We start from the raw sequence: 24722 nt of genomic DNA, 5'->3' as shown, positions 1-24722 counted from the left end.
GAATGCCAGCAGAGTAGGACACAAGGGCAGGTCTCTACTGAAAGCACCAGGGGCAAAGTCACCCAGCCCTTCATCCCGCTGGCCACCAAGCACATCAACTCTACTCTGCCTCCTGCCTGTGCCACCCTTTGCACTTTTGTCTGTACCATCTCCTCTACCAGGTATGCCCTTCCCGCTCCTCCATGTGGTATACTCTCAGCCACCCCTCAGGTTCAGATGCGGAGCCACCTCTTCCAAGAAGTCTCCACCTGTCTGCTGGGAACCCTCACATCACACTGGGAGAAGAGGCCAAAAGTTGGGGAGTCAGTACAGAGGTATGGGAGGTGGGTCCAATCCTGGCTGGACCTGTCCTTGGGTGTCATTTGGGACAGGCTATTGGGGAGGTTCAGCAGGAAGGTGGGACCCCAAGGCTTTCTTTTTATTAAGGAGGAGGCACCAGCTGTTGACAGAGCAGTGACAGCAGGGAGCCACCAAGGCTGAGCCTTGAACCCTGGGGCACCAGGCTCCTGCAGGCAACTGGGAGCAGCTCAGCCTCTCACACTCCCGTTTCCAGGGAGGAAGATGATGCAGCCTGAGGCAACTGGCCACAGGGAGGAAGTTCAGCTGGGCGGGGCAGGCAGAGGAATTCCTGGAAGGAAGCTCACCCCTCAGCACTGGGGTAGAGGGACACTAGAGACAGGGGTGGCCCAGGAGCTGCCCACCTCCTATCCCTATGAATAAGCAGATGGACCCGGGTGACCGGCTGGGAGCCACCCCTGGGTGCTCAGGTACCACGCTTCTGGCCCAGCCTCCTGAGCTGTGGCACAGGCAAGAGCATGGGCCCATGGGGGCTGCATGGAGCGGTGACCTGTTCTCTCTAAGCTTCAGCTTTCTCATCTGTAAAAAGAGGGTGAAGAGTCCTTCCCCACCATGGTTGTGGCGAGGGTAACTGAAGCATCAGGGTAGGCGACCCAGCAGGGCACCAGCACACCTGAGGTTCAGTCAACAAGGCCCACTGGTGAAGAAAGCCTTGCCTGCCCTCTCTTCCCTCCTGAGGCAGGTGGTGGAGGCACCTGCCCTCCCCATTGTGTGTGCATGCATGTGTGTGTGCATGCATGTGTGTGTGAATGTGTGTGTGCATGCATGTGTGTGTGTGCATGCATGTGTGTGTGCATGCATGTGTGTATGAATGTGTGTGTGCATGCATGTGTGTGTGCATGAGTGTGTGTGCATGCATGTGTGTGTGCATGCATGTGTGTGTGAATGTGTGTGTGCATGCATGTGTGTGCATGAGTGTGTGTGTGCATGCATGTGTGTGTGTGCATGAGTGTGTGTGTGCATGCATGTGTGTGTGCATGCATGTGTGTGTGTGAATGTGTGTGTGTGCACATGCACATGCACGTGTGCCAAGCTCTGGAGAACAAGCAGCCAGGCTTGGGCAGGAGCCCGGGGGCAAGGAACATGCAAAGTTCTCTCCACAGCCCCTCAGTGCTAACAGGCTTAGGTGGGGGATGACATGTCTTAGAAACAAACTTCACCCTCTGCCCCAAAACTGCCTGTTGGTCTGTCACATCGGGCCAGGCAGTGGGCACTTGGAAACAGTGCCCTGCTCCTGCCTTCCAAACCCAGGAAGTCTTCTTGAAAGCCTCATGGAGGGGACCTAGGGTCAGGGGACTCCCCAAGCAGGCACAGCACCCACAAGGGTCTCAGGGACCACTTTCTCCCCAACTGCCTGAGGTAAGGATGGATGTGGACAAGCAGCTCAGGGCTGGGGCTGGCCTGGGTGGAAGGTTCAGAAGCACAGAAGGCAGGATGTGCCCGAGGGGCCGGAGATGGGGTTGGAGGCTAGGGCTGGGAAAGAGAGTTTGGGAGATCAGCCAAGGGCAGTCCATGCCTAGGCTCTTCTCTAGGTCATGGGGAGTCATAAAGAATGTAGGAGTGGTGATGGGATGGCACCATATTTGCACCTTTGAAAGTCACCTCTGTTTGCAGATAGAGATGGATTGGGGGCAGGGCTGCGAGGAAGGGCATCTCATGGGAGAGGAAGACCCTGGCCACGGTCCAGAGGAAAACAGCGGGCCTGGGGAGAGGCTGCTCCTGGGGAGGACCTACTCAGAGGCTGTCTTCCTCGTGCTCCCCCACCCAAGGAGACACAGGAAGCTGGTGAGGTCAGTGGGTGGGCCTGCAACCCAACCTGCGCTGGAGAGGAGCAGGAGGGAGATGGGAGGGCACAGAGAGGTGGAGGGCAGGGACTCTGAGGACCCTTGTCCATGCCCACCTGGGCAATTGAATCGAGCTTCCTCTAGTGTGGAATGTGGGCTCACTGGGGCCATTTGCTATCCTTCTCTCATGTCAGACCAGACGCGGCCCAAGGATGGGGTCTGTGACTCCCTCATCAGACTGAGGGGGCCTGAAATGTGGGGGAAGGAGGGAGCTTCCAAGCAGGAGGGTTTGGAGGGCGCTGGCACTGAGGACAGGGGATACGCCCCCCATGAGTCATCACCCCTGCTCAGAACCTGTTGCTGTGGCCCTCAGAGATGAGCCCATCTTTGGAACTGGAGGTGGGGATGGAGGAAAACCAGATGGAAGGGAAAAAGAAAAAAGGGGCAGGCATGAGTGTGAGGCGTCAGACCCTGCAGCCCCCAGGACATGCACAGCAGACACACACTTCAATCCCTCTTGGCTCTGCCCAGCCTCAAACGAGGTGCAGGCCTGCAGGCCCTGACCAAGGACTCCTGTTATACACAGACAAATGCAGACACACACTCACACACAGATACAAAGACACAAGATGCAGCAACACACACACAAAATACACAAACACAGTCACACTAGTGCACACACAGATACAAATAGACACACACAGACATTCCAAGAAACATACTCACACATGAACAAAGATGTACAAGCACAGTCTTACACATACAAAGACACACTTAAGCACAGACACAAACACACCAAAAGATGCACAAATGGACACATATAGAAGCACACTGGGAGGCAGCCTGTGGAGACTGCTGATTGGATGCCATGCTGGCTTGGTATCCAGAATTGTTGGTGCAGCGCACCCCACGTGCCTGACCTCATTAAGGAGACCCTCTGGGGCAGTGGCCCTGAGAAGAAAGGCAGCAAGCCTAGGGAGGTGACACTGTAGCTGGGGAGCATTTTGGCTGGGCAGAGAGGAGGAAGGAGAGCATTCCAGGGAGGGAAAATAGCCCCTGCAAAGGTTTGGAGTGGAAGAACGGGATGTCCCAAGAACTGTGCCTCGTTTGATGGGGCTGCGGGGCCCTAGTCTGACAGGCAGCCTTCCCCGGCACAAAGGGAGGTGGACTCAAAAGCATCTGGAACTTCTGTGGGGGCACATGGGGCAGAGGGGAAGGGGAGCAGGCAGAACCAGTCAGCTGCCTTTGAAAGCTCCAGGAGGGACCTAGCAGAAAGTCATTCATTCATTCATCCGTTCATTCATTTATTTGTGACAGGGTCTCTGTCACCCTAGCTGGAGTGCAGTGGTGTGATCACACTCACTGCAGCCTCAAACTCCTGGGGTAGGCCGGATGCAGTGGCTCACGCCTGTAATCCCAGCACTTTGGGAGGCCAAGGCGAGTGGATCACCTGAGGTCAGGAGTTCGAGACCAGCTTGGCCAACATGGTGAAACCCTGTCTCTACTAAAAATACACAAAATTAGCTGGGCATGGTGGTGGGCGCCTGTAATTCCAGCTGCTTGGGAGGCGGAGGTTGCAGTGAGCCGAGATCATGCCACTGCACTCCAGCGTGGGTGACAGAGCGAGACTCCATCTCAAAAAAAATAAAAATAAAAATAAAAAACCTCCTGGGCTCAAGCAGTCCTCCACCCCAGCTTCCTGAGTACTGACGTGAGCTACTACAGACGTGAGCTACTACACCTGGCTAATTTTTAAATTTTTTTAGAGACAGGGTCTCCCTTTGTTGCCCAGGCTGGTCTCCAACTCCTGGCTTCAAGCCATCCTCCTGCCTCAGACTCTGAAAGCGCTGGATTACAGGCATGAGCCACGGTTCCCTGCCCAGAAAGAGATCTTCACCCCACAAACCCCCTATTTGGAGGCCAAGTCCCAGCATCCCCAGTAGGGTCCCGGTTATGACAAGAAAAAATGCTGTGAGACTCATAAGAGAGGCTGGGCGCCCCTTGCTGCAGAGTGGTCCCCTTACCAGGCATGGGGCCTCAGTCTGTGAGACTCCTCGCCTCGGTCGTCTGAACTCCAGCAAGGACAGAGCTAGGCCCAGCCTGGGGACCTGAGGGCCTGCCCGCATCCGCGATTCTGCCTCTTTTCTGGCCACTGGGGACCGGGCTAGGGAAACTGAAGGGGCAGCAGGGGTGGGAGGAGAGAGGGTTCTGGGTCAAGGGACTGGACAGGTCTGGGTCAAGGCACTGGAGGAGTCTGGGGCAGGGAAGTGGAAGGGTCTAGGGCGGTCCCTTCCCCCTCAGCTGTTGGACCCTCGCTGAAGGGGCCGAGGCTGAGCCCCAAGGTGGGCCTGTGGGGGCGGGGCAGGGGAGCCCCTTCGCAGCTGGACCGCAGGAGGCCGACGAGGGTCTGGAATTCCTCTTCCCCTCCCTCCGCCGCCCCCTCTCCCTTCTCCCACCCCCTGGGCTGCTCGCGGAGCGGGGGAGGCGCAGGAGGGGCTCAGGGAGGGGCCCTGGACGCGGGACCAGGCTGGGCCCCTCGGCGGAGGCCCGCGCAGGCAGGCCCCGCCCCGGCCTCGCACATCTGGGCCGGGAGCGCGGGCCGACCCGGCAGCGCAGGCGGCGCGGCCATCCGGCCTGGGGGAGGGGGCGGCGGGCGGGCGGGGTGGGCGGCGAGAGGAGGCGGGAGGCCGCAGGGCCGGGCGCACGTCGAGGGCTGCGGCCGCCACAGCAGGCAGGGCTAACGGGCTGCGGGCCCGGGATCGCAGCGGCTGGACGGGGCTCGAACTGTAGGGAGGGCGGAGGTGAGTTCTGGGGCGGGGGCTGCTGGGCGCCCCGAGTGGAGAAAGGCGCGGAGGTTTGCCGTCCTGGGCTGTCGGCTGAGACCCCACCAAAAACCTCCAGACTCCACGCGTCTGGTGGGGGCAGATCTGCAAACCCCTCTCGTCAGCGAGGCTGCGGGTTCGGGAAGGCACTTGGGACTGCGACCTTGGGCTCCCACCTGGGCTTCGGGGGACCACCTCCCCTGTCCCTTGCACAGCTGCTCAGAGGCTGAGGCTGAAGAAACTCCTGTGTCTTACAGGCTGGCAGGACTGGTGTGGGCTGGGGCCCGCTCCAGGGAGCCAATTTGGGGGACCCGGTGCCTAGGCCTGAGGTGGAAACTTGGGGGTTGAGGGTATGTGTGTGTGTTGGGGGTGCCTCAGGGGTCCCAGGCCCTGTGGTCCCGAAGTGCAGCAGAGTACCGAGTGACCCAGGTGCCAGGGTCTGAGGCCGGGACCTGGTCTTCCGGGCAAGCTTGAGGTCCAGGTGGGGTGGGTCCAGGTTCCCGCTGGGGCAGTGGAGCCTGTCTGTGAGGCTAGCGTGTGTTGATGAGAGAGATTGGAAGGGAGTGAGCACGAAAGGGACTCTCCGGAGAGCAGACGCAGTGCAGGAATCCCAGGAGAGAGGGGTAATGGGGGGCTGTGGGCAGAGCATGGGAGGGGCTCTGTTGTTTGTGAACTGGCTGCTCCCATGATGAGGACCCAAGGGGGTGCGGCAGGATGTATGGAAAGCAAAGATGAGGACAGGGAGGGGCCATGGGAGGCCATTTCTGTCACTCCCTGCCCCAGCGCAGGATGGGGCAGCCACCTCACTCAGCCACCCATGGTCCCTTCTTCTTAAGGGCTCCCCTCCAGAACAGAGTGGGGCAGCCCTTTGGGTGCCGTTTCTGATCTGTGCTTTGGGCCCTGGTTGGCCCAGTCTGTGGCTTGGAAGAAACGCCTGTGGCCTCACTTAGCCCGCTGACGGAGTCCTGTTCCATTACAGGGCTGGCTGGGTGCTGAGCAGAGAACAGCAGGCGGAAGAGGCAGGGTCCTAGCCAGGAGGGGAGCTATAAGGACTTGGGTGGGCTCTTTGTCTACACAGGCATCATGTGGAGCCCTGAAACCCAGAACACTGCATTCCCATAGTGCTCCTGGGGACATGAGTGCCCAGCTGAAACACCCCACCCAGGAAGAGATCCTCCGAGGATTCTCTATCAGGCAAAGGGTCTGGCCCCTGCAAGGTGGCTCACACCTGTAATCCCAGCACTTTGGGAGGATGAAGTGGGAGGATCGCTTGAGGCCAGGTAGTCGAGGCTGCAGTGAGCTGTGATTGTGCCACTGCACTCCAGTCTAGGCAATAGAGCAAGACCCTGTCTCAAAAAAAAGAGCAGGAGTGGGCCGGGGGAGGGGGGCAGGGTTCATCCTAGGCTATTGTAAGACCGGGGCCACTCTGGGATGGGAGTCTCTGGTTGTGAGTTCCTGCTGGGCCACACCCTATCCTGGTCCCCAGTGACTAATAGGCCCTGCCTATTGGGTAGAAGTCAGGGCCAGGGGTCAGGGAGAAGCTGATGACTAGAGGTCAATATGAAGCCAGGAGTTAGGGGTCAGTCTATGGGCAGGGTTAGGGATCAGGCTGGGGCCAGAATTTGGCATGTGCTTGTAGCCAGGAAATGGAGTTCCTTTCTGTGTAAATCAAACTGTCCCACTCAATTACTCTCAAACCCATAGGCACCACCAGTCTGAAATTAGTAGGCCCCTGAAGCGGGGGTCAGCCTCCCCTCATTTTCAGCTATGGACTCTGCCCAGACCTAGCTTTTGGGAGCTGGGCTTGTCCCATGTTCTGTGGTCAGCATTCTCCTTAAGTGTTCCTGGGTGTGTGTGCTTGCTTGGCAGTCAGCCACCTCTTGGCTTACCTCCACCTCTCGGGGAATCCGTGGGATCCTCCTTCTTTAACACATTTTTATTTTATTTTTTTGAGATAGGGTCTCACTCTGTCACCCAGGCTGGAATGCAGTGGTGTGAGCATGGCTCACTGCAGCCTCAACCTTCCAGGCTCAAGCAATTCTCCCACCTCAGTGTCCAAAGTGGCTGGGACTCTAGGCATGCACCACTACACCTGGCTAATATTTGTATCTTTTGCAGAGATGGGGTTTTGCTATGTTGCCCAGGCTGGTCTTGAACTCCTGAGCTCAAGCAATCCACCCATTTTGACCTCCCAAAGTACTAGAATTACAGGCATGAGCCACCACACGCAGCCTTTAACACAAATTGATTTAGTTCCTACCTCCTTCCTTAAAGAACTCGTGATGACTAGAATGCGATTCTCAGTGAGACCAAAATCTCTAACAAGAAAATTCAGAATCCGCATCACGAAGGGAAAGAACACTGCTCAAACCTGCCCAACTCCCTGCTTTTATCAACACCTTGCATATCTGGACTTGTTAACATAAGCCCTCTGTGTCACCCATTCTACCGGAAAGGGCGTTGAGGCACAGAGATGTGGCATGATGCACTCATGCCACGTGCCCTAATAGGCTCTTGCCATCCCTGAAACCCCAGCATAGGGGCACTCAGCATATCGCATGAGAGACAGTAGATAACTGGACAAGCTTCCGATAGCTAGGAAAAGTATAGGCCCATGGTTTGGATGTGGAATCTAGCATAGAAGGAGGACTCAGAGTTTTTTGTTTTTTTTTTCTTGAGATGGAGTCTTGCTCTTGTCGCCCAGGCTGGAGTGCAATGGCGCGATCTTGGCTGGCTGCAACCTCTGCCTCCCGAGTTCAAGCGATTCTCCTGCCTCAGCCTCCTGAGTAGCTGGAATTACAGACATCTGCCACTATGCCCGGATAATTTTTGTATTTTTAATAGAGACGAGGTTTCACCATATTGGTCAAGCTGGTCTTGAACTCCTGACCTCAGGTGATCCACCTGCCTCAGCCTTTCAAAGTGCTGGGATTACAGGAGTGAGCCATGGTGCCCGGCCCAGAGTCTTTTTTTTCTGGTGGTTCTAGGTTGTTTCTCCCCCAGGTACAATAGCCTTAGTCCAGAAAATCCATTCATTCATTCAGCAAAGTGGTTCCCCAGTGCTAAGCACAGAGCCTGGCATGAAGAATCTCGATAAGTGTTTGCTGAAGAATCAGAACAACATACAAATAGGGCTTCCAGCTCCTCCCTTGAGGCCTTGATCCAGTAGTATGCTGGTTAATGGTTTTCAATCAGCTCTGGTAGAGGGATAAAATCCTGATTTGTAGTGCTTGCCAATTTCTGTGGTGTAAATACTCCCAGCCATGACTGATTTCAAGCTACCAATGTGATATCATTGAATGCAGAACTGGGAAGAGACAGAAATAATCAGCTCACATGAGCTGGCGGGACCCAGCTCAGCATCCCACTCCATCACCCTAAGCTGGGCTCCTGCCCCTGGCTCCTAAGACCCCTCCCCTCCCCTCTCTGTGCTTTCTCTTTTCTCCACAACACCAGCTGCTATATGCGTGCCCACAACCAGCCCCCATCCTTTTTCTGATTCTGATTCCTGAGCATCCAACTGTGTACCTCCAATGGTACAGAGGACAGCAAGAGTGTCTGGAAATCTCCATGGTGCTGGCCATGCAGGAGAATCCTGGACATACAAGAGTGTGCGGGAGTCCAGGTGTCTGTCCACGGTGGGGCTGGTTTGTGTGAACTGTGTGAGCAAGGGTGTGTGCATGTGTGTATGGGCATGCCAGAGCCAGCTCTGTGTTTGCCTGTGTTCTATAGCAAAACTTTCTGATCGGGCCGCTGGTGACAGAGAGGGAATGGATTGGCGCTGTGTAGCCTCCCCCTTTGTTTAGGGGAGCAGCCAGGCCCACCAATGAGAACATAGTGTCAGTGGTCTGCAGACTGGTTGAGAGACACTGTTGAGCGACACTTCTCAAACTTCAATGTGCACCTGAATCACCTGGGAATCTTGTTAAAATAGGCCAGGCACGGTGGCTTACGCCTGTAATCCCAGCACTTTGGGAGGCCGAAACAGGCGGATCACCTGAGGCCAGGAGTTCGAGACCAGCCTGGCCAATATGGTGAAACCCCGACTCTACTAAAAATACAAAAATTAGCGGGGCATGGTGGTGCATGCCTGTAGCCCCAGCTACTTGGGAGGCTGAGGCAGAATAATCGCTTGAACCTGGGAGGTGGAGATTGCAGTGAGTTGAGAACTGAGATTACGCCACTGCACTCCAGCCTGGGGGACAGAGTGAGACTCTGCCTCAAAAATAAATAAATAAATAAAAATAAAATACAGGTTCTGATTCGGCAGGTCTAGGATGAGGCCTGAGGTTCTGCATTTCTAACAAGCTCCCAGGTGATACCAATGCTGCTGGTCCTCAGCCCACACTTTGAGTAACAAAGCTGTTGATGGTTTGGAATATCCTGCCTATAGCCTGGCCCCAGAACTTCAGACAGGATTGAGGCCCTCCCATCTTAGAAAATAAATATGCTTCCTCACCTCCCTTCAGCTTTAGCACCCTCCAACTACTGCCCTCACATGCATTCCTGATCTCAGCCAAGCTTCTCAGAAATTCTAGCTCAATATGATTACATCACTACACTCCAGCCTGGGCAACAGAACAAGACCCCATCTTAAGAAAAGAAGTTCTAGCTCATGTGACCTCTTGCTCACTCCTCACCTAAGCTTACCTGCCTTGGGCCACTAAAACAGGTGTTTCCAGTCTCATCTGAGGACCTCTTACAGGGATCTAGCTTTACCCATCTCTTGGTACAATCTTCATGAGACCATGGGGCATCTCAATCTCCTTGGCCAGTCCATGTTCCTCTGTTCGGCCTTTAAGTGTAGGTTCTCCTCGTGACAGAGTGACATTCTATCTCAAAACAAACAAACAAAAAAAGAAGGCCAGGTATGGTGGCTCACGACTGTAATCCCAGCACTTTGGGAGGCTGAGGTGGGCGGATCACTTGAGGTCAGGAGTTCGAGACCAGCCCGGCCAACATGGTGAAACCCCGTCTCTATTAAAAATACAAAAATTAGCTGGGCATGGCATGCAGCTGTAATCCCAACTATGGAGGAGACTGAGGTAGGAGAATGGCTTGAACCTAGGAGGCAGAGGTTGCAGTGAGTCAAGATCGTGCCACTGCATTCCAGCCTGGGCAACAGTGAGACTCTGTCTCAGAGAAAAGAAAAGACAAATTGAGTCATGCCCCCACCCCAGCCTGCCACCTCAAAGCTTTCAAGATTTGCTGTTGCCCTTCATATAAAACCAAATCTGAAATAGGGTGCACAGGCCCTGCCTGCAGGGTGAGAGCCCAGCCCAGCCCTCCGTCCAGACTTACCATGTCCCCTTCCCATCCCACATTATCCAGCTTTGACCTTCCCAGCACTCAGCAACCCTTGTCATTTCAAAATCACTTGCCTAATTATCTTCTCCATCAGACTGTTGGTTTCTAGGGCAGGGACAGTGTCTCTCTGGGTCACTGATATCTCCTAGCACCTGGCACAGAGCAGGCACCAGAAAACATTTAGGAGGATCCTGATTCCAAGAAAGTAAAGCCATTTTTTGAGACAAGCTGGGAACTGTGGGACTTTAGATGAGATTTAAGGAATTACTGTTAATTTCATTGGACATGAGAATGGTGTTTCGGCGATGTTGTTGAAAACGTCTTTATCTGTTGGAGAGATGTATTAAAGAGTTCATAGGTGAAACAACATGATGGCTGGGATTTGCTTCAAAGGACTCCAGCCAAAAGTAAACAAATAAAATAAATAAGCATTCAGTGAGGGAACAAAGGGACAAATAAATCCCACTCTGCTTGTCTGTTCCTGTTGACAGCTACAGGGCCTGCAAGGATGTTGACTGTCCCGGAGATGGGCCTGCAGGGGCTGTACATCGGTAAGGACCCCCACCACTCTGCCCCGCCCCACCACCCATTCACCCCAGCAGGCACTGAGACCCACCTACAGGTTGTCCAATGTACCTCTCCCGCAGAGCTTCCCAACAGCCCTTCTGTGAGTGAGTGTGTGTGTGTGTGTGCATGTGTGCAGGGCAGGTCTGTGCTTACTGGACCCTCCCGTGTGTGCAGGGAGGGTCTGTGTGCAGAGGTTTGTGTATGTTAGTATGTGTGAGTATGTGTGCACACAGGACTTGTCTATTCACAGGACCTCCATGTATATATGAGTGTGGGCTGAGTGCATGTGTGTGTGCCAGGAGGGTCTGTGCACACAGGAGTGTATACGTGTGCGTGTGTTTTGTTCAGGCTCCGTCCACAGGACCCTGTGTGAGTGCGTCAGTGAGTGTGTGTCTCTGCGGGTAGGTCTCTGTGCACAGAACCTGTGTACGGGACTATAGTCTGCAAGTGGGCACACATGCAGAGAATTCTGTGTGTGCATGGAGGGTCTGTGTGCACAGGAGTGTTTGCAGGTCCATGTGCTTTGTTCAGGCTGTGTGCACAGGACCCCGTGTGAGTGCATCAGTGAGTGTGTGTCTCTGTGGGCAGGTCTCTGTGCACAGGATCTGTGTACGGGAGTATAGTCTGCAGGTGGGCATGCATGCAGAGACTTCTGCGTGTGCATGTGCATGTGCATCTGCCCATAGCCTGGTCTGGGAGCAGGCTTGGTTCTCTGCAGGGGTGGGAGGCCGGAGGCAAGAGGGACACTCCTCAGGAAGTCCATTCACAAAGACCTGGTGGGCTGGGCCCTTCCTTCCTGCCTCCCTTCCCAAGCTCGAGCCACAGCAACTTGGCCTCTCAGGCTGCAGCTGGTGGCAGGGCCAGAGCCTGCCCTGGCTGCCTGAGGAGAGACAGCCCTTGGAATGTGGCCACTTTGTCCCTGCCCCTCCAGCACCTCAGACTCTGGCCCTGTCCAGGTGCTTCCCAGAATCCCCCTCATGCCTGGCCCTTCACCTATGTTCCCAGGTTACCCCCAAGGCCAGGGAGAGTGGAGACCTGCCTGGCAGCACATGGCAGGACTGTGGCTGAGGGAGAACAGGGCCTGCCTGATTTGTCCATGGAGCTTCCTACCAGATCTCACTCTCCCTCCCTAGCCAGCCTCCCTGGCCTGTCCATGGATCTCAAGGCTGCCCCCAGTACTCTTCACATGCCCCTTAGCAATGCCCAGTGTGGTGGTGGCAGCTACTGGCCCACACCTGTGGGGGTCCAGTCAGGCAGGCCCTCCTGCCTCATGAGCCGCCTGATCCTTGGAGCCAGGCCTGGGGCTGTCCTCCAGGGCTACTCCACTCCCTCCCACCAAAGGTCCAGCTCAGTCCCAGGCCTGCAAGAGGGTCTTGATGGGGCCTCCTGCCCTGAAATGCTGGCTCAGGGTGTGTGTATATGTGTGGGTGGGGGATGGGAATCAGACTTCCTAATGGTGTGGACACCCCCCTTTCAGGACTGGGCTGTCTTTATGAGTGTGGGAGGAGATGCTGCCCCTCCTGGATCCTCCCCAAGCAGCCAGTTGGGCCTGTCTGTGGCCCTTGTGGGCATGGGAGCTGGGGAGTTCCCTCAAGCCCTGATTAGAACCACGTGGCCCAACTTTAGGGTGGAGGGGAGCAACCCCACCTCCGAGCCAGTTAGGTCTGTAGCCCCACCTTTTGAAGGAGAAGGGCTTCTCTCTCCTCCACTCCCTCCCAGGAGCTCACCTGCCCTATCTCCCCTGCCCTTCCGTCTCTGGACTGGGTCTCCCTGCCACACAATGCTTTTCTGTCTCTCCCCTCCCGCACTGTGTTTCTGAGGGGCCCTAGTGGGGAGACAGTGAGTCCCCAGAGAAAGCACGGGTCACCCGCTAGGGAAATGTTGCTTCTGATAGCAGACCCTCAGCTCCTGCCCCTACGTCACGCGTGTCTTTCCTACACCCCCCAGTCCTCCTCCCTAGCAGAGAGCCCCTTGCCTTAGCCCAGCAAGGACTGATGGAGAACCTCTGGGTGCCTAGCTTGGGGTCCACTGCCATCCCTACCCTGCTTGTGCCAGGATGAACTGCCCTCTCTTCTCTGCAGGCTCCAGTCCGGAGCGGTCCCCAGTGCCTAGCCCACCCGGCTCCCCAAGGACCCAGGAAAGCTGCGGCATTGCCCCCCTCACACCCTCGCAGTCTCCAGTAAGCGCGGAGCAGGGACCAGGTGGTGGGTAGCCTGGGTGGTGTGGATGGGATCGTGCCTGGCAATGTCATGACAGGGCCTGGGCTAGGAAGGAGGAGGGGATGGGGATACCACCATGCCTCTTGTCCCCATACACTCCAGTCATGTGCCCCCCAGAAGGATTGGCCTTGGGCGGCCCTGGACTATAAAGGTAACAATTCTACTGAGAAGGTGAGCCCCATGTAACTAATCCCAACCCCCCCCAACACAGGAGGCACCCACAGCCATTGAAGCTGGCCTGGCTGAGGCAAGTGTTCCTCTGAGCATGTGGCTTTTCTAGGTCCCCAGAGCACTGGGCCTCCTGTTGACCACAGTCCACCTTAATCCAAGTCATATCTGAAGGAGAGGAGACATGTTGCTAAAAAAAATAGTCTGGAAACTATTAGCTCGGGCTGGCCATGGTGGCTCACACCTGTAATCCCAACACTTTGGGAGTCCGAGGTGGGCAAATTGCTTTGAGCTCAGGAGTTCAAGAACAGCCTGGGCAACGTAATGAAACCCCATCTTTACAAAAAAAATACAAAAATGAGCTGGACGTGGTGGTGCACACCTGTAATCCCAGCTACTCAGGAGGCTGAGGGTGGAGAATCGCTTGAACCCAGGAAGCAGAGATTGTAGTTAGCCAAGATCGCACCACTGCATTCCAGCCTGGGTGACAGAGTGAGACCCGGTCTCAAATAAAAAGGAAATTACTAGCTTGAAGTATCCAGGATACCACCTCCCCACCCCCAAGCTCCCTGGGTCACCCCATGTGGATGACCTTGCCCTGGTGGGGACCCCCTTATTCTCAGGGAGTCCAGCCCTGGCACAGGAGAAGGCACACAATTCTCTGGAGACATGCACGTGCTCTCTTCTGTCTGCCATAGAATCAGTCTGGTTTGTGTCACTGTGGCCACAAGGAGCAAGAGGGTAAAATACATGCACTGGTCCATGTGCTGTAAAACTGCCTGGAGGAGCAAAATTGCTCCCAGCTGGGCCCAGACTAGTGGCTGCCTATGAAGATGGTGTGAGGTGGGGGTGGGGCTAAGGCAGTCCGGGGGAGGGTGGGCAGAGGCTGGAAGCAGGAAAGCAGGAGCTTGAGACGAACCCTGCCTGGGGCTACCTGAGAGACATGTCCAAGGCTCAGCCTGGAGCCTGGGAGGGCAGAGGAGCCTGAGCAGGTGGGCAGGTGGTGTGGGCCAGGTCCAGGGCTGGTCTGGACCACAGTCAGTGGAGGGAGTGTCTTCCCCATGCAGAGGAAGCGTTGGGGGTTGGGGGGTGGGGGTGTCCCTGCTGGCTACTTGCTAATTCTAGGTCTTGCACTTGCAGAAGCCCGAGGCCCGAGCCCCCCAGCAGGCCTCCTTCTCCGTGGTGGTGGCCATTGACTTTGGCACCACGTCTAGTGGCTATGCTTTCAGCTTTGCCAGTGACCCTGAGGCCATCCACATGATGAGGTGAGGGTAGCTGGGCTGGGAGAGTGAGGTGGGGTGGGTGGGGAGTTCCTCATACCTAGGGATGAGCTTGGTCCCAAAAGTACTGTCACCGAGACATGGGGGTCTCCTCAGAGGCCCTGCCACCCCTAGTCTGGGGCTCCCCACTCGGGCTAAAGGTTGGAGGATGGGCCCCAGGCCTGTGTTCCTGGTCTCAACTGGAGCAGCTCCCAGCCCTCTGAAAGAAAAGTAAGACTTTGTTTTTAATTTTGAATTAACATACAATAAAATATGCAAATCTTTTTTCTTTTCCTTTCTTTTTGAGATGGAGTCTCACTCTGTTGCCCAAGCTGGAGTGCAATGGTGCGATCTCAGCTCACTGCAGCCACTACCTCCTGGGTTCAAGTGATTCTCCTGCCTCAGCCTCCCAAGTAGCTGGGACTACAGGTGTGTGCCACCATGCCTGGCTATTTTTTTTATTTTTAGTAGAGACAGGGTTTCACTATGTTGGCCAGGCTGGTCTCAAATTCCTGACCTCAGGTGATCTGCCTGCCTTGGCCTCCCAGAGTGCCTCACAGACATGAGCCACCACACCCGGCCTTTTTTATTTTCTTTCTTTTTTTTTTTTTGAGAGACAGGGTCTTGCTCTGTCACACAAGCTATGTGCAGTGATCATACCACAAGTGCAGTGATATGATCATAGCTCACTGCAGCCTCAAACTCCTGGGCTCAAGCAATCCTCCTACCTCAGCCTCCTGAGTAGCTAGGACTACAGGCAGTACCACCACACCTGGCTAATTTTTTAAAAATTTTTTGGAGAGACAGGGTCTCACTGTGTTGCCAGGGCTGGTCTTTAATTCCTGGCCTCAAGTGATCCTCCCACTTTAGCATCCCAAAATGCTGGAATTACAGGCGTGAGCCACCATGCCCAGCCCACAGATATTTTTCTAAGCTTGTAGACAAACACACACATATACAAACATATATGTGTTTTTTAAGTAAAAGTGAGATATACAGCTTGCTTTGTTTTAAAGCTTCAACATTATTTTGTAGATATTTCATGTCAGTACATACAAAGCTACCACTTTCTTTGAACGGTTGCCTAGTATTCCATAGTACAGATGTGTCATAATTTATCCATTCCCCTATTGACAGTTTTAGGGGTTTTTTCCCTCCTCTCATTTTTCACTATTACAAAAATGCAGCAGTAATATCCTTCTATGAAAACTTGTGCTGCAGTCTCTATGGGGTAGATTCCTAGAGGTGATTCCTAGGTCCAACATCTCAAATAAAAAACAAGAAAATGAAGGTTCTAAGGGTTGAGTTGACAAGTCACACTGTTGTTATGAAAGACATGTTTCAAAAATTCATTCAGATGTTGGTGGGTTTTGTGTGAACACTCCCCTTGGGACCTCAAGACCCCAGTCCTTTGAATGTGTCCTAGAGGGTTGGCAGGCAGTAGGTAAAGCTATAGGAGACCTCAAAGCTCTCAACCCACACTGGGATGGGAGGTAAGAGGGGCTTCTCCAGGCCTGGAGACTGGACGGAAGATTGAATGGAGAGACAGACAGGTAACTGCTCCCAAAATACATGGGACTTTAGCTTCGTGAGATTGGACTGTCCTTCCTTCTGCATCACAGGAAACCACAAAGGCTCCAGGCACTTACGGCCCTCTAGGAGCTGTAGGACATCCCAGATGTCTTGCTCATCAACACACACAGCTGAGGCCATGCTGGAGCTAAGGACACATCCAGGAACATTATCTCTGTCCTGTGGAGGTGAAAGTCACAGGAAATAACTGGGGGACATCCCGGCGTCCTCCTAAGCCCTCTCTTCCCATCAGAGACCAAGCCCCTAACATCTCTAGATGTGTCCCTAACATCTCTAGACCCGACCTGCTCTCACCTGGATGGCTGCAATATACTCCTCCTTGCTTTCCTTTCTCCATGCTCTCTTCCCTCCATTCTGTTGCTCCATGGGAGCCAGTGACCTTTATTTCTAAAGGCAAATGTGGTCATACCTCTTCGCTACTTAAAATCCACGAAGACAGAATTCTGAATGGCCTTCTGTGCTCTTCATGATCTCACCTTAGCATTCTTGTATTTTCTCCTGCTGCCTGTCCAACCGACCCATAGCTAGTTCTCCCTGCTCTTTCACATCTGTAAGTTTTTGCACATGCTGTTCCCTCTGCCTGGATTCCCACCCAAGGAGGGTTGCACTGACGGCCCTGTGCCTCCGCAGGAAATGGGAGGGCGGAGACCCGGGCGTGGCCCACCAGAAGACCCCGACCTGCCTGCTGCTGACCCCGGAGGGCGCCTTCCACAGCTTTGGCTACACCGCTCGCGATTACTACCATGACCTGGACCCGGAAGAGGCGCGGGACTGGCTCTACTTCGAGAAGTTCAAGATGAAGATCCACAGCGCCACGGTGAGTCACAGGGCTCCAGACAGGGAGGCGGGGCCAGCATTGAAAAGGGCAGGGCTAATGGGGGGGGTGGGGCAGGGCTAATGGGGGGGGTGGGGCTGGGGCAAAACCAAAACGCGTGAGGACCGACCCGATGGAGTCGTGGCTGAGAGGGGGCAGAGCTAAAGGGAGACGTCGGACTCCAGTGTGAGCGGAGCACAGAAATGAGACAGGTGGAGGTAGGGCTAATGTGGGTGGGGCTAATAGTGAAGCTGGGGTTGCAGGAGGGGTGGGGCTAAGGAGAGGGGCTGGGACAGAGCTAATGTCAGATTGGGGCAAGAGTGGGATGGTGTTAAAGAGATGGGGAAGCTCCAGGAAACGGGGCGATTTTAAGAGCAAGGTCGTCAGGAAATGAGTGCCGAGCTGAGGCCTCCTGCAGAGCCGCCCTGTGTCCCTGCCAGGATCTCACCTTGAAGACCCAGCTAGAGGCAGTAAATGGAAAAACGATGCCCGCCCTGGAGGTGTTCGCCCATGCCCTCCGCTTCTTCAGGGAGCACGCCCTTCAGGTGCGCTGCGGCCCCACCTCTGCCGACTGTAGCAGGGACCCCCTCTTGTCCCCTCATCCGAAACCGCTCCCCCATCCCGTCGCCGACATTGGATGGGTAGCCACCGCCGGAAGTCAGAGGTCATCTTCTCCAGTACCCTCCTCCCTTTTTGTCTGGTAGAGCCTGCACCAAGCCATACTGATGGGAGGGGGGCCGATTCTTCCAACTCTGCTGGGAAGTCCTTCCTGTGGTTTGATTAGTACCTCCAGCTCCGCGGAGGGCTGAAGACCACCCTCCCTCCAAGCCACCTTTTCTCTGACTGCCCGCTCCTGCACCAGGAGCTGAGGGAGCAGAGCCCATCACTGCCAGAGAAGGACACTGTGCGCTGGGTGTTGACGGTGCCTGCCATCTGGAAACAGCCGGCCAAGCAGTTCATGCGAGAAGCTGCCTACCTGGTGAGGATGTGCAGACGGGTCAGAGAACACTGCTCAGGAAGGCCCGGACCTGCCCCCATGCCTGCATGCACCCCACCACCCTTGAGACCACAGAGTCATTGTGGAAAGAACTTCAGCCTGCTCCTGCTGGGAGTTTGTAGGGTTGCTCCCACCAGGAGAGGGAGTGGGCCTGCAGAACAGGGGACAGAGGGACAAGAGGCACAGCCCAGGCCAGTGTAGACAGTGCCTTAAGTCAGGTGTCCTAGAAGCAGAGCCCAAGATGGAGAGTCTTATACGTGAGGTCTATTGAAGAAGGGTTGTCAGGAGAAAGGCAAGGGAGGGAGGTGGGACAGGAGAAGGAGCTATGAAGGATGTGGTCTTGGCTAGAGTCTAGCCTCAAGTTTAGCCTCAGCTAGATCCCATGGGGAGCTGCAGAGGGAGAACTGTAGCACAGAGCTGGGGCCAGCTTCTTGCACATCCGTATCGGTCTGTCACTGATTCTGCGGGAATGGGAGGGATACCTCTCCAAGTGAGGCCATTCCCATTTAGCTGAGGGCCGTTATCCAGAGGAGGTAGCAGCTGTGAGCCAATAGCAGCCAACACTCATAGTGGCAGGCAGGGCACCTAGAACATTCACTTCACTTGGCATCAGTATTTTCAGGGACACCCCCACCACCGCCCACCTTTGTTGGTTCTTGAGCAGGGGAAATAGGACTATGAAAGTATAAAGGGAGGCGATTCTGGCCAGTGCATACAGGTCTTCCTACCACTGAGATGCTCCAAGGTCTAGAGCAAGGAGTTGGGGGGCTCCATTGGAGACAGAGAGGGTGTAGCCTCAAGACTCATTGTTTGGTCCTAACCCTGGAGCCTTGGATACAGACCCTAGGCTGTCCAAAAGGGATCTCAAGCCTGCCTGTAGACACCCTGGAGGGGCCCCCAATCCTCCCATACCTATGGGCCAGGCATGACCCAGGACCAGGTCTGTAGATGGCTACCCTTTTCACTGGAAGGAGCTAACTCTGAGCACAGTGAACATACCTGTGCAAGGATCACAACAGAAGCAAGGCTGTCCCCAGCTGGAACAAACACCTGCTCCCCCAGCATCCCCTTGCCTATTTCCCCACCCCCTTTCCTCTCACGCTGTTCCCTGGCTGCTCAGGAAAGTCTGGCCCTGGGTAGAAAGTCTCCATTCACACCCTTATCCCTCTTCCCTATCTGGTCAGAATCTGGGGAACCCTACAAAACCATGACGTACTTCCCACAGGGATCCCCTGCCCTGATGAAGGAAATAACTCCAGATCTCAAGTGTTTTTCTCCACCCAACTGGCCTGTCTTGTTGCCTGGAATTTCAGCTTCCTTCCTGCTGTATCAGATTCCCTGGGAACAAAGTTCTCCTGGGAATGGGGTGGCCTATGGCTACCATCTGACACCAGCCTGGTGGAGAAACAGGGTTCAGTGAGCTAAAAGGGCTCCCCACCATCTCCTCTGAGCCACCACACCCCCCCACATTGTGCTAGAGTCTCTGCCAACACCCCCAGCCAGCGCTCAGCTGGCCACTTGCACCTGTGAAGGGGAACCTTGCTGCAGCTCCGCTATCTTGGGAAGTTTGAAGGGACACATCCCAGGGGTTCTAGGTCTGCATTCTGTCTAGAGTCTTTTCCTGCTGGGCAACTTCTTCCCCATCTTTGGCCAGGGCCATTCCCTCCCCAGCCTGGTCACAGCGTGGCTATGAGGCAGCTCCAAATTTGTGCAGCACAGAGGGGCCTGAGAGGCCTAACATGGGTGGGGTGTGATGGAGGAGGAGGTGGGAGCCCCACAGGCCCGCGATTCCCCACCTCCTGGTGCCATCTTAGGCGTGACAGCCCACGGTGCCGCCTGACCCTGCCCACCACCCATCCCCAGGCTGGACTAGTGTCCCGAGAGAATGCAGAGCAGCTACTCATCGCCCTGGAGCCTGAAGCTGCCTCGGTATACTGCCGCAAGCTGCGCCTGCACCAGCTCCGGGATCTGAGTGGCCGGGCCCCAGGTGGTGGGCGCCTGGGTGAGCGCCGCTCCATCGACTCCAGCTTCCGTCAGGGTGAGCTGCCCCCAGGGACACCACCCACCCTTGGAGGGTCAGAGGGTTACTGAAGCCAGAAGCTCAGCCATGTCCAGTATGAAAGGAAGGGGGTCCCCACCCCGGAGAAGCCCAATTTGAGCAGGCAGAAACATGCCTGGTGGAGCCCATCTGAGGGAGGGAGGCACAGCCCTGCCCAAGGGCAACCTCGTCTCAGGGTGGGACATGTCCTACCTGGGGGAACCCAATCTCAGGGTGGAGATTTCACCTTGCCCTAGGGGAGCAAGGTCTGAGGAGGGCAGGACTCTGCCCAGCGCTGAGTCTGAGGGTCAGGGGAAACACAGCCTATCCCAGGAGGAAATTGCTGGGGTACTGACAAAGGAAGAAGTCAACCCACTGCATCGGCTGTCCCCTTCACTCCCATCATCTTCCCTGACACACATCAGCCCCAAGCTCCTGCTGCCAAGACCAGGCACTGAGGCCAAGGACAGCTATGGTCATCCTCCCAGATGCCATCTCCCAGGGCAGGGAGAAGCCCTAAGTCCTGAGTCCCCTCTGAGAGTCCAAGGACACCTACCTGCCTCCACTCCTCCAAACCCTCTAACCCTGATTTTGCCATGACCTGAGACCTCCTGGGTTAAAGGAAAGCCCTGTGTCCATAAATACTTCCCCCCCAGCTGTTGGATACAGGGTGGGAGTTTGGGGTTCAGGATTGCCCTCTCCCAGTCAGGAGCAGGTTGGAGTTTCAGGAGCACTGGTTGCTCCCAGTGCCCATGGAGGGCCTGGGCAGGAGGATGGGAGTTGAACGCCATAGCTGGAGCACCTCCTTCTAATCTCACTCCCTGCTATCTCCTGACCCCCAGCTCGGGAGCAGCTGCGAAGGTACCGCCACAGCCGCACGTTCCTGGTGGAGTCGGGTGTAGGAGAACTGTGGGCAGAGATGCAAGCAGGTAGAGGGAAAGGGGGATGGAGAGTTATCCTTGGCCCCTACCGGGCACCATATACTGATGGGGGGAAAGGCATGTTTGCAAAGCCCGTCTCTTCCTCCTCCATCCGCTGTACCTAACCTGGCCGTCCCCTCACAGTCACCCGCACCCCCACCCCACTCACAGCGGCGCCCCTAACTCCCACTCCTCCAGGGGATTCTCCGCGGACGCTCGGGTGGAGTTGCAGAGCCTCTGGAACCATTTCTCCCCCACACCCTGCGCCCATATGTGGTGGTCTGAGGTTCAAGCACCTGAAGCCCCTCACGTCCCTCCCCCAACCCTGCAGACAGGCCTTGGGACCCGGGTCAGGGCTGGAGGCTGGGCGAGGCTGGAGGGGGCGCAGGGCTGAGGGTGCGAGGCCGCCCACGAGTGTGTGCCCACGCTCGCCGCCGCAGGAGACCGCTACGTGGTGGCCGACTGCGGCGGAGGCACCGTGGACCTGACGGTGCACCAGCTGGAGCAGCCCCATGGCACCCTCAAGGAGCTCTACAAGGCATCTGGTGAGTAGCCAGGCGGCATCCCGGTACCCAGCGTGGCCCGGGCCCCGGCCCCGCCACCGCACCCTGGCGGCCGGGTGAGCGCTGACGCCCCCTCCGCCCCCTGCTCTACCCCAGGGGGCCCTTATGGCGCGGTGGGCGTGGACCTGGCCTTCGAGCAGCTGCTATGCCGCATCTTCGGCGAGGACTTCATCACCACCTTCAAAAGGCAACGGCCAGCAGCCTGGGTAGATCTGACCATCGCCTTCGAGGCTCGAAAGCGCACCGCTGGCCCGCACCGTGCAGGGGCGCTCAACATCTCGCTGCCCTTCTCCTTCATTGACTTCTACCGCAAGCAGCGGGGCCACAACGTGGAGACCGCTCTGCGCAGGAGCAGGTGGGTCCCGGGCCCGCGGGCTCAGGCAGGGTTTGCCGACCCGGAAATGACCGTGCACGGGAGGGTCCCGGGCCCCAAGGAACGGTGGGGGATCTGCCTGATTCATCCCACATATACACCAAGCCAGCAGGGTGTCGGGGTGGGGCGGCGGGGAGCAGCGAGTGAGTGCCCCAGCCCAGCAGGCTCCACCCACGGAATCCGCAGCCCGAACTGGGGCAAGAGAGAGAATCATGGCCGGGAGGCGGCAATGACTGGTCTCCCAGCCTTCTCTACACCCGCACCCCGGGGCCCTGCCGGCCCATGCTCCTTGGCTTCCCTGCACCAAAGCAAGGGGAGGCCTCCCCCAGGACCTCGTACCTGGAACCTGGAGCAGGCTGGCAACTAAATCCTGACTGAGTAGGGTGGGGATGAGGGCTAACATCCAGCAGGTCCAGTCCTCCAGACACCACGTGCAGTCGGTGCCCAGGCACTTCTGCCTGGTGGCAGAGGTAGAGAATAAGAACCACGGACCCCAAACTGGGGCAAGCAGCTGGGCCCTGACCGATAGGTCTGTGCCCCTTTCACCACTAACAGCGTGAACTTCGTGAAGTGGTCCTCACAGGGGATGCTCCGAATGTCTTGTGAAGCCATGAACGAGCTCTTTCAGCCCACAGTCAGCGGGATCATCCAGCACATAGGTGAGCACCTGAACTCGGTCCTCCACCCGCCCCTACATAAAACAGATGCGGAATAATTCCCCCCCCAATCAGTGCCTAGAACTCTCCACACATCCATACACTGGGATGAGACCTAGAATCATCTAGAACACCTGGAGGATGAAGTGCAGTGGTGATTAAGAGCTAGGGGGTTGATATGTAGTCTTGCCAAGGCAAAAAACCTCTGGTGCCTCAGTTTCCCCATTTATAAAATGGGGTGATAGTATTGGGTTCTCAAAACGTTATCACAGGGATAAAATGAGCTGAAGTATCTACAGTGAGCATAATGTCTTGCACACAACGTCTAGGTGTTTAATACGTGTAAATGCATATCCTTATCTCTTGTTCTCCACGTTTCGTGGTGGGAGAGAAGTGGGGAGCGTGAGTGTTGGGGAGGCAAAGCCCTCGAGGACTCGCGGGAGCTCTCAAAGAAAGTGCTCAAATGGCTACTCTCTAGTTGCTAGGCGGATACGAGCTAGGGAGGGGAGGCGCCGGTGGCCGCCTAGTGGTGGCCTCAGTGGCTCTCTCTCTTTCCCCGCCTTCTCCGCCCTCTTCACCCGCGTCCCCCGTCCTGTACCACAGAGACGCTGCTGGCGCGGCCGGAGGTGCAGGGTGTGAAGCTGCTGTTCCTGGTGGGCGGCTTCGCCGAGTCAGCGGTGCTGCAGCACGCGGTGCAGGCAGCGCTGGGCGCCCGCGGTCTGCGTGTCGTGGTCCCGCACGACGTGGGCCTCACCATCCTCAAAGGCGCGGTGCTGTTTGGCCAGGCGCCGGGCGTGGTGCGGGTCCGCCGCTCGCCGCTCACCTATGGCGTGGGCGTGCTCAACCGCTTTGTGCCTGGGCGCCACCCGCCCGAGAAGCTGCTGGTTCGCGACGGCCGCCGCTGGTGCACCGACGTCTTCGAGCGCTTCGTGGCCGCCGAGCAGTCGGTGGCCCTGGGCGAGGAGGTGCGGCGCAGCTACTGCCCGGCGCGTCCGGGCCAGCGGCGAGTGCTCATCAACCTGTACTGCTGCGCGACCGAGGATGCGCGCTTCATCACCGACCCCGGCGTGCGCAAATGCGGCGCGCTCAGTCTCGAGCTTGAGCCCGCCGACTGCGGCCAGGACGCTGCCGGCGCTCCTCCCGGCCGCCGCGAGATCCGCGCCGCCATGCAGTTTGGCGACACCGAAATTAAGGTCACCGCCGTCGACGTCAGCACCAATCGCTCCGTGCGCGCGTCCATCGACTTTCTTTCCAACTGAGGGCGCGCCGGCGCGGTGCGAGCGCCCTCTGCCCGGCCCCGCCCTCTTTCGGTCCCCGGGCCTGCGGAGCGGGGTGGGGCGGGGGAAAAGATGGTTCTGCTGTGTGCGCCTCTTTCCCCGCCCTCCGGCCCCGGGGAGATGAGGTCATGGCAGGGTGGGTGGGGACACACCCAGAGACTGGCTTTGGGATTGGGCCCTGGTTCGCTGACTGCCAGGCTGAAGGAACCCGCCAAGGACTGAACGGGTAAGGGTGACTGAGAAGAGGTTTGCAAGACAGAGCGCGCAGCCCTGCAAGTGGCAAGTGACCCCAAAGGAAGAACGCAACAGAAGATGGAGTCCTGGTCTGAACTTAGCCGAGTAGGGGTGGGGGTGCAGGGCTGGAGTTCACTCAATGATGCACCCAGCCTGAACCGCGAGGCAGGCAGAGGAACCTTGTGCTGTAAGAAAGTGACTGGGAAGTGGACTCCAGAGGGACAGGTGTGGTAGTACAGTCCTGGTGTGGTGCTGACCACCCAAATATGACTGAATTGTAGAAAGGGCAGTAGATCTCTAATGGGAGGTGGGAACATTATTATGGTGGAGGCAATTATGAGGGTAGCATTTCCTTCTAGACAAAACACCCATCTGGGAAGGCCCCAAGGGCAGCTTATGAAGGACCCCACTTGCACCCCACCCCAGCCATGGAAGGGTAGCTGGAGGGTGGATGAGGAGGCCAGAAGGAGCACTGAGGGGTGGTCCCAGCTCTGCTATTGACTCGGTGTGCCTTTAGGACATTCTCTGACGGCCCATGGGCCTCAGTTTCCCAAAGTGTGAAATGTCAGGCACTTCCCTCCAACTGTGACATGCAGCAGCCCCACCTGCCTGAGAGCCCTGAGGTGACAATAAAACATTTATGCTCAAGGGGAAGCCATAGCCTGCTGATATGGCGTGGAGACCCTAATAGTGGGAGGAGTGTAGGGGTTCCGGGTGCTATAGAGAGAAGGGAGAAAGCTTTCAGCTGTGCATAGGGAACTGACCAGAAGGGGG

The 24722-nt window shown here is 56.5% G+C and overlaps 1 protein-coding gene across 3 annotated transcripts; it reads left to right on the top strand.

Moving 5' to 3' along the window:
* Nucleotides 1-4842: 4842 nt before the first annotated feature.
* On the top strand, nucleotides 4843-24596 carry HSPA12B (heat shock protein family A (Hsp70) member 12B). Of its 3 annotated transcripts, none has more exons than XR_012419192.1 (13): nucleotides 4843-4942; nucleotides 10762-10821; nucleotides 12919-13016; nucleotides 14365-14489; nucleotides 16707-16893; nucleotides 17331-17435; nucleotides 17753-17869; nucleotides 19751-19925; nucleotides 20768-20854; nucleotides 21044-21390; nucleotides 21505-21763; nucleotides 22337-22440; nucleotides 23041-24596. XR_012419192.1 is itself a non-coding variant. In XM_005568442.5 (13 exons), exons 2-13 carry the CDS (start codon nucleotides 10779-10781, stop codon nucleotides 23694-23696), a joined length of 2061 nt encoding a protein of 686 aa, XP_005568499.2. In that variant the 5' UTR covers nucleotides 4843-4942; nucleotides 10762-10778; the 3' UTR covers nucleotides 23697-24596. The 3 variants fall into 3 exon arrangements, 2 of the variants coding, with proteins under 2 accessions (XP_005568499.2, XP_065378912.1); XM_005568442.5 differs by having other exon boundaries at nucleotides 21286-21390; XM_065522840.2 differs by having other exon boundaries at nucleotides 12919-13041; nucleotides 21286-21390.
* The last annotated feature ends 126 nt before the right edge of the window (nucleotides 24597-24722 follow it).

The sequence above is a fragment of the Macaca fascicularis genome, chromosome 10 (genome assembly GCF_037993035.2).
Source record: "Macaca fascicularis isolate 582-1 chromosome 10, T2T-MFA8v1.1".
NCBI classification, from domain to species: Eukaryota; Metazoa; Chordata; class Mammalia; order Primates; family Cercopithecidae; genus Macaca; species Macaca fascicularis.
Note: the sequence above shows the minus strand (reverse complement) of the source record. Positions and strands in the feature narration are given on the sequence as shown.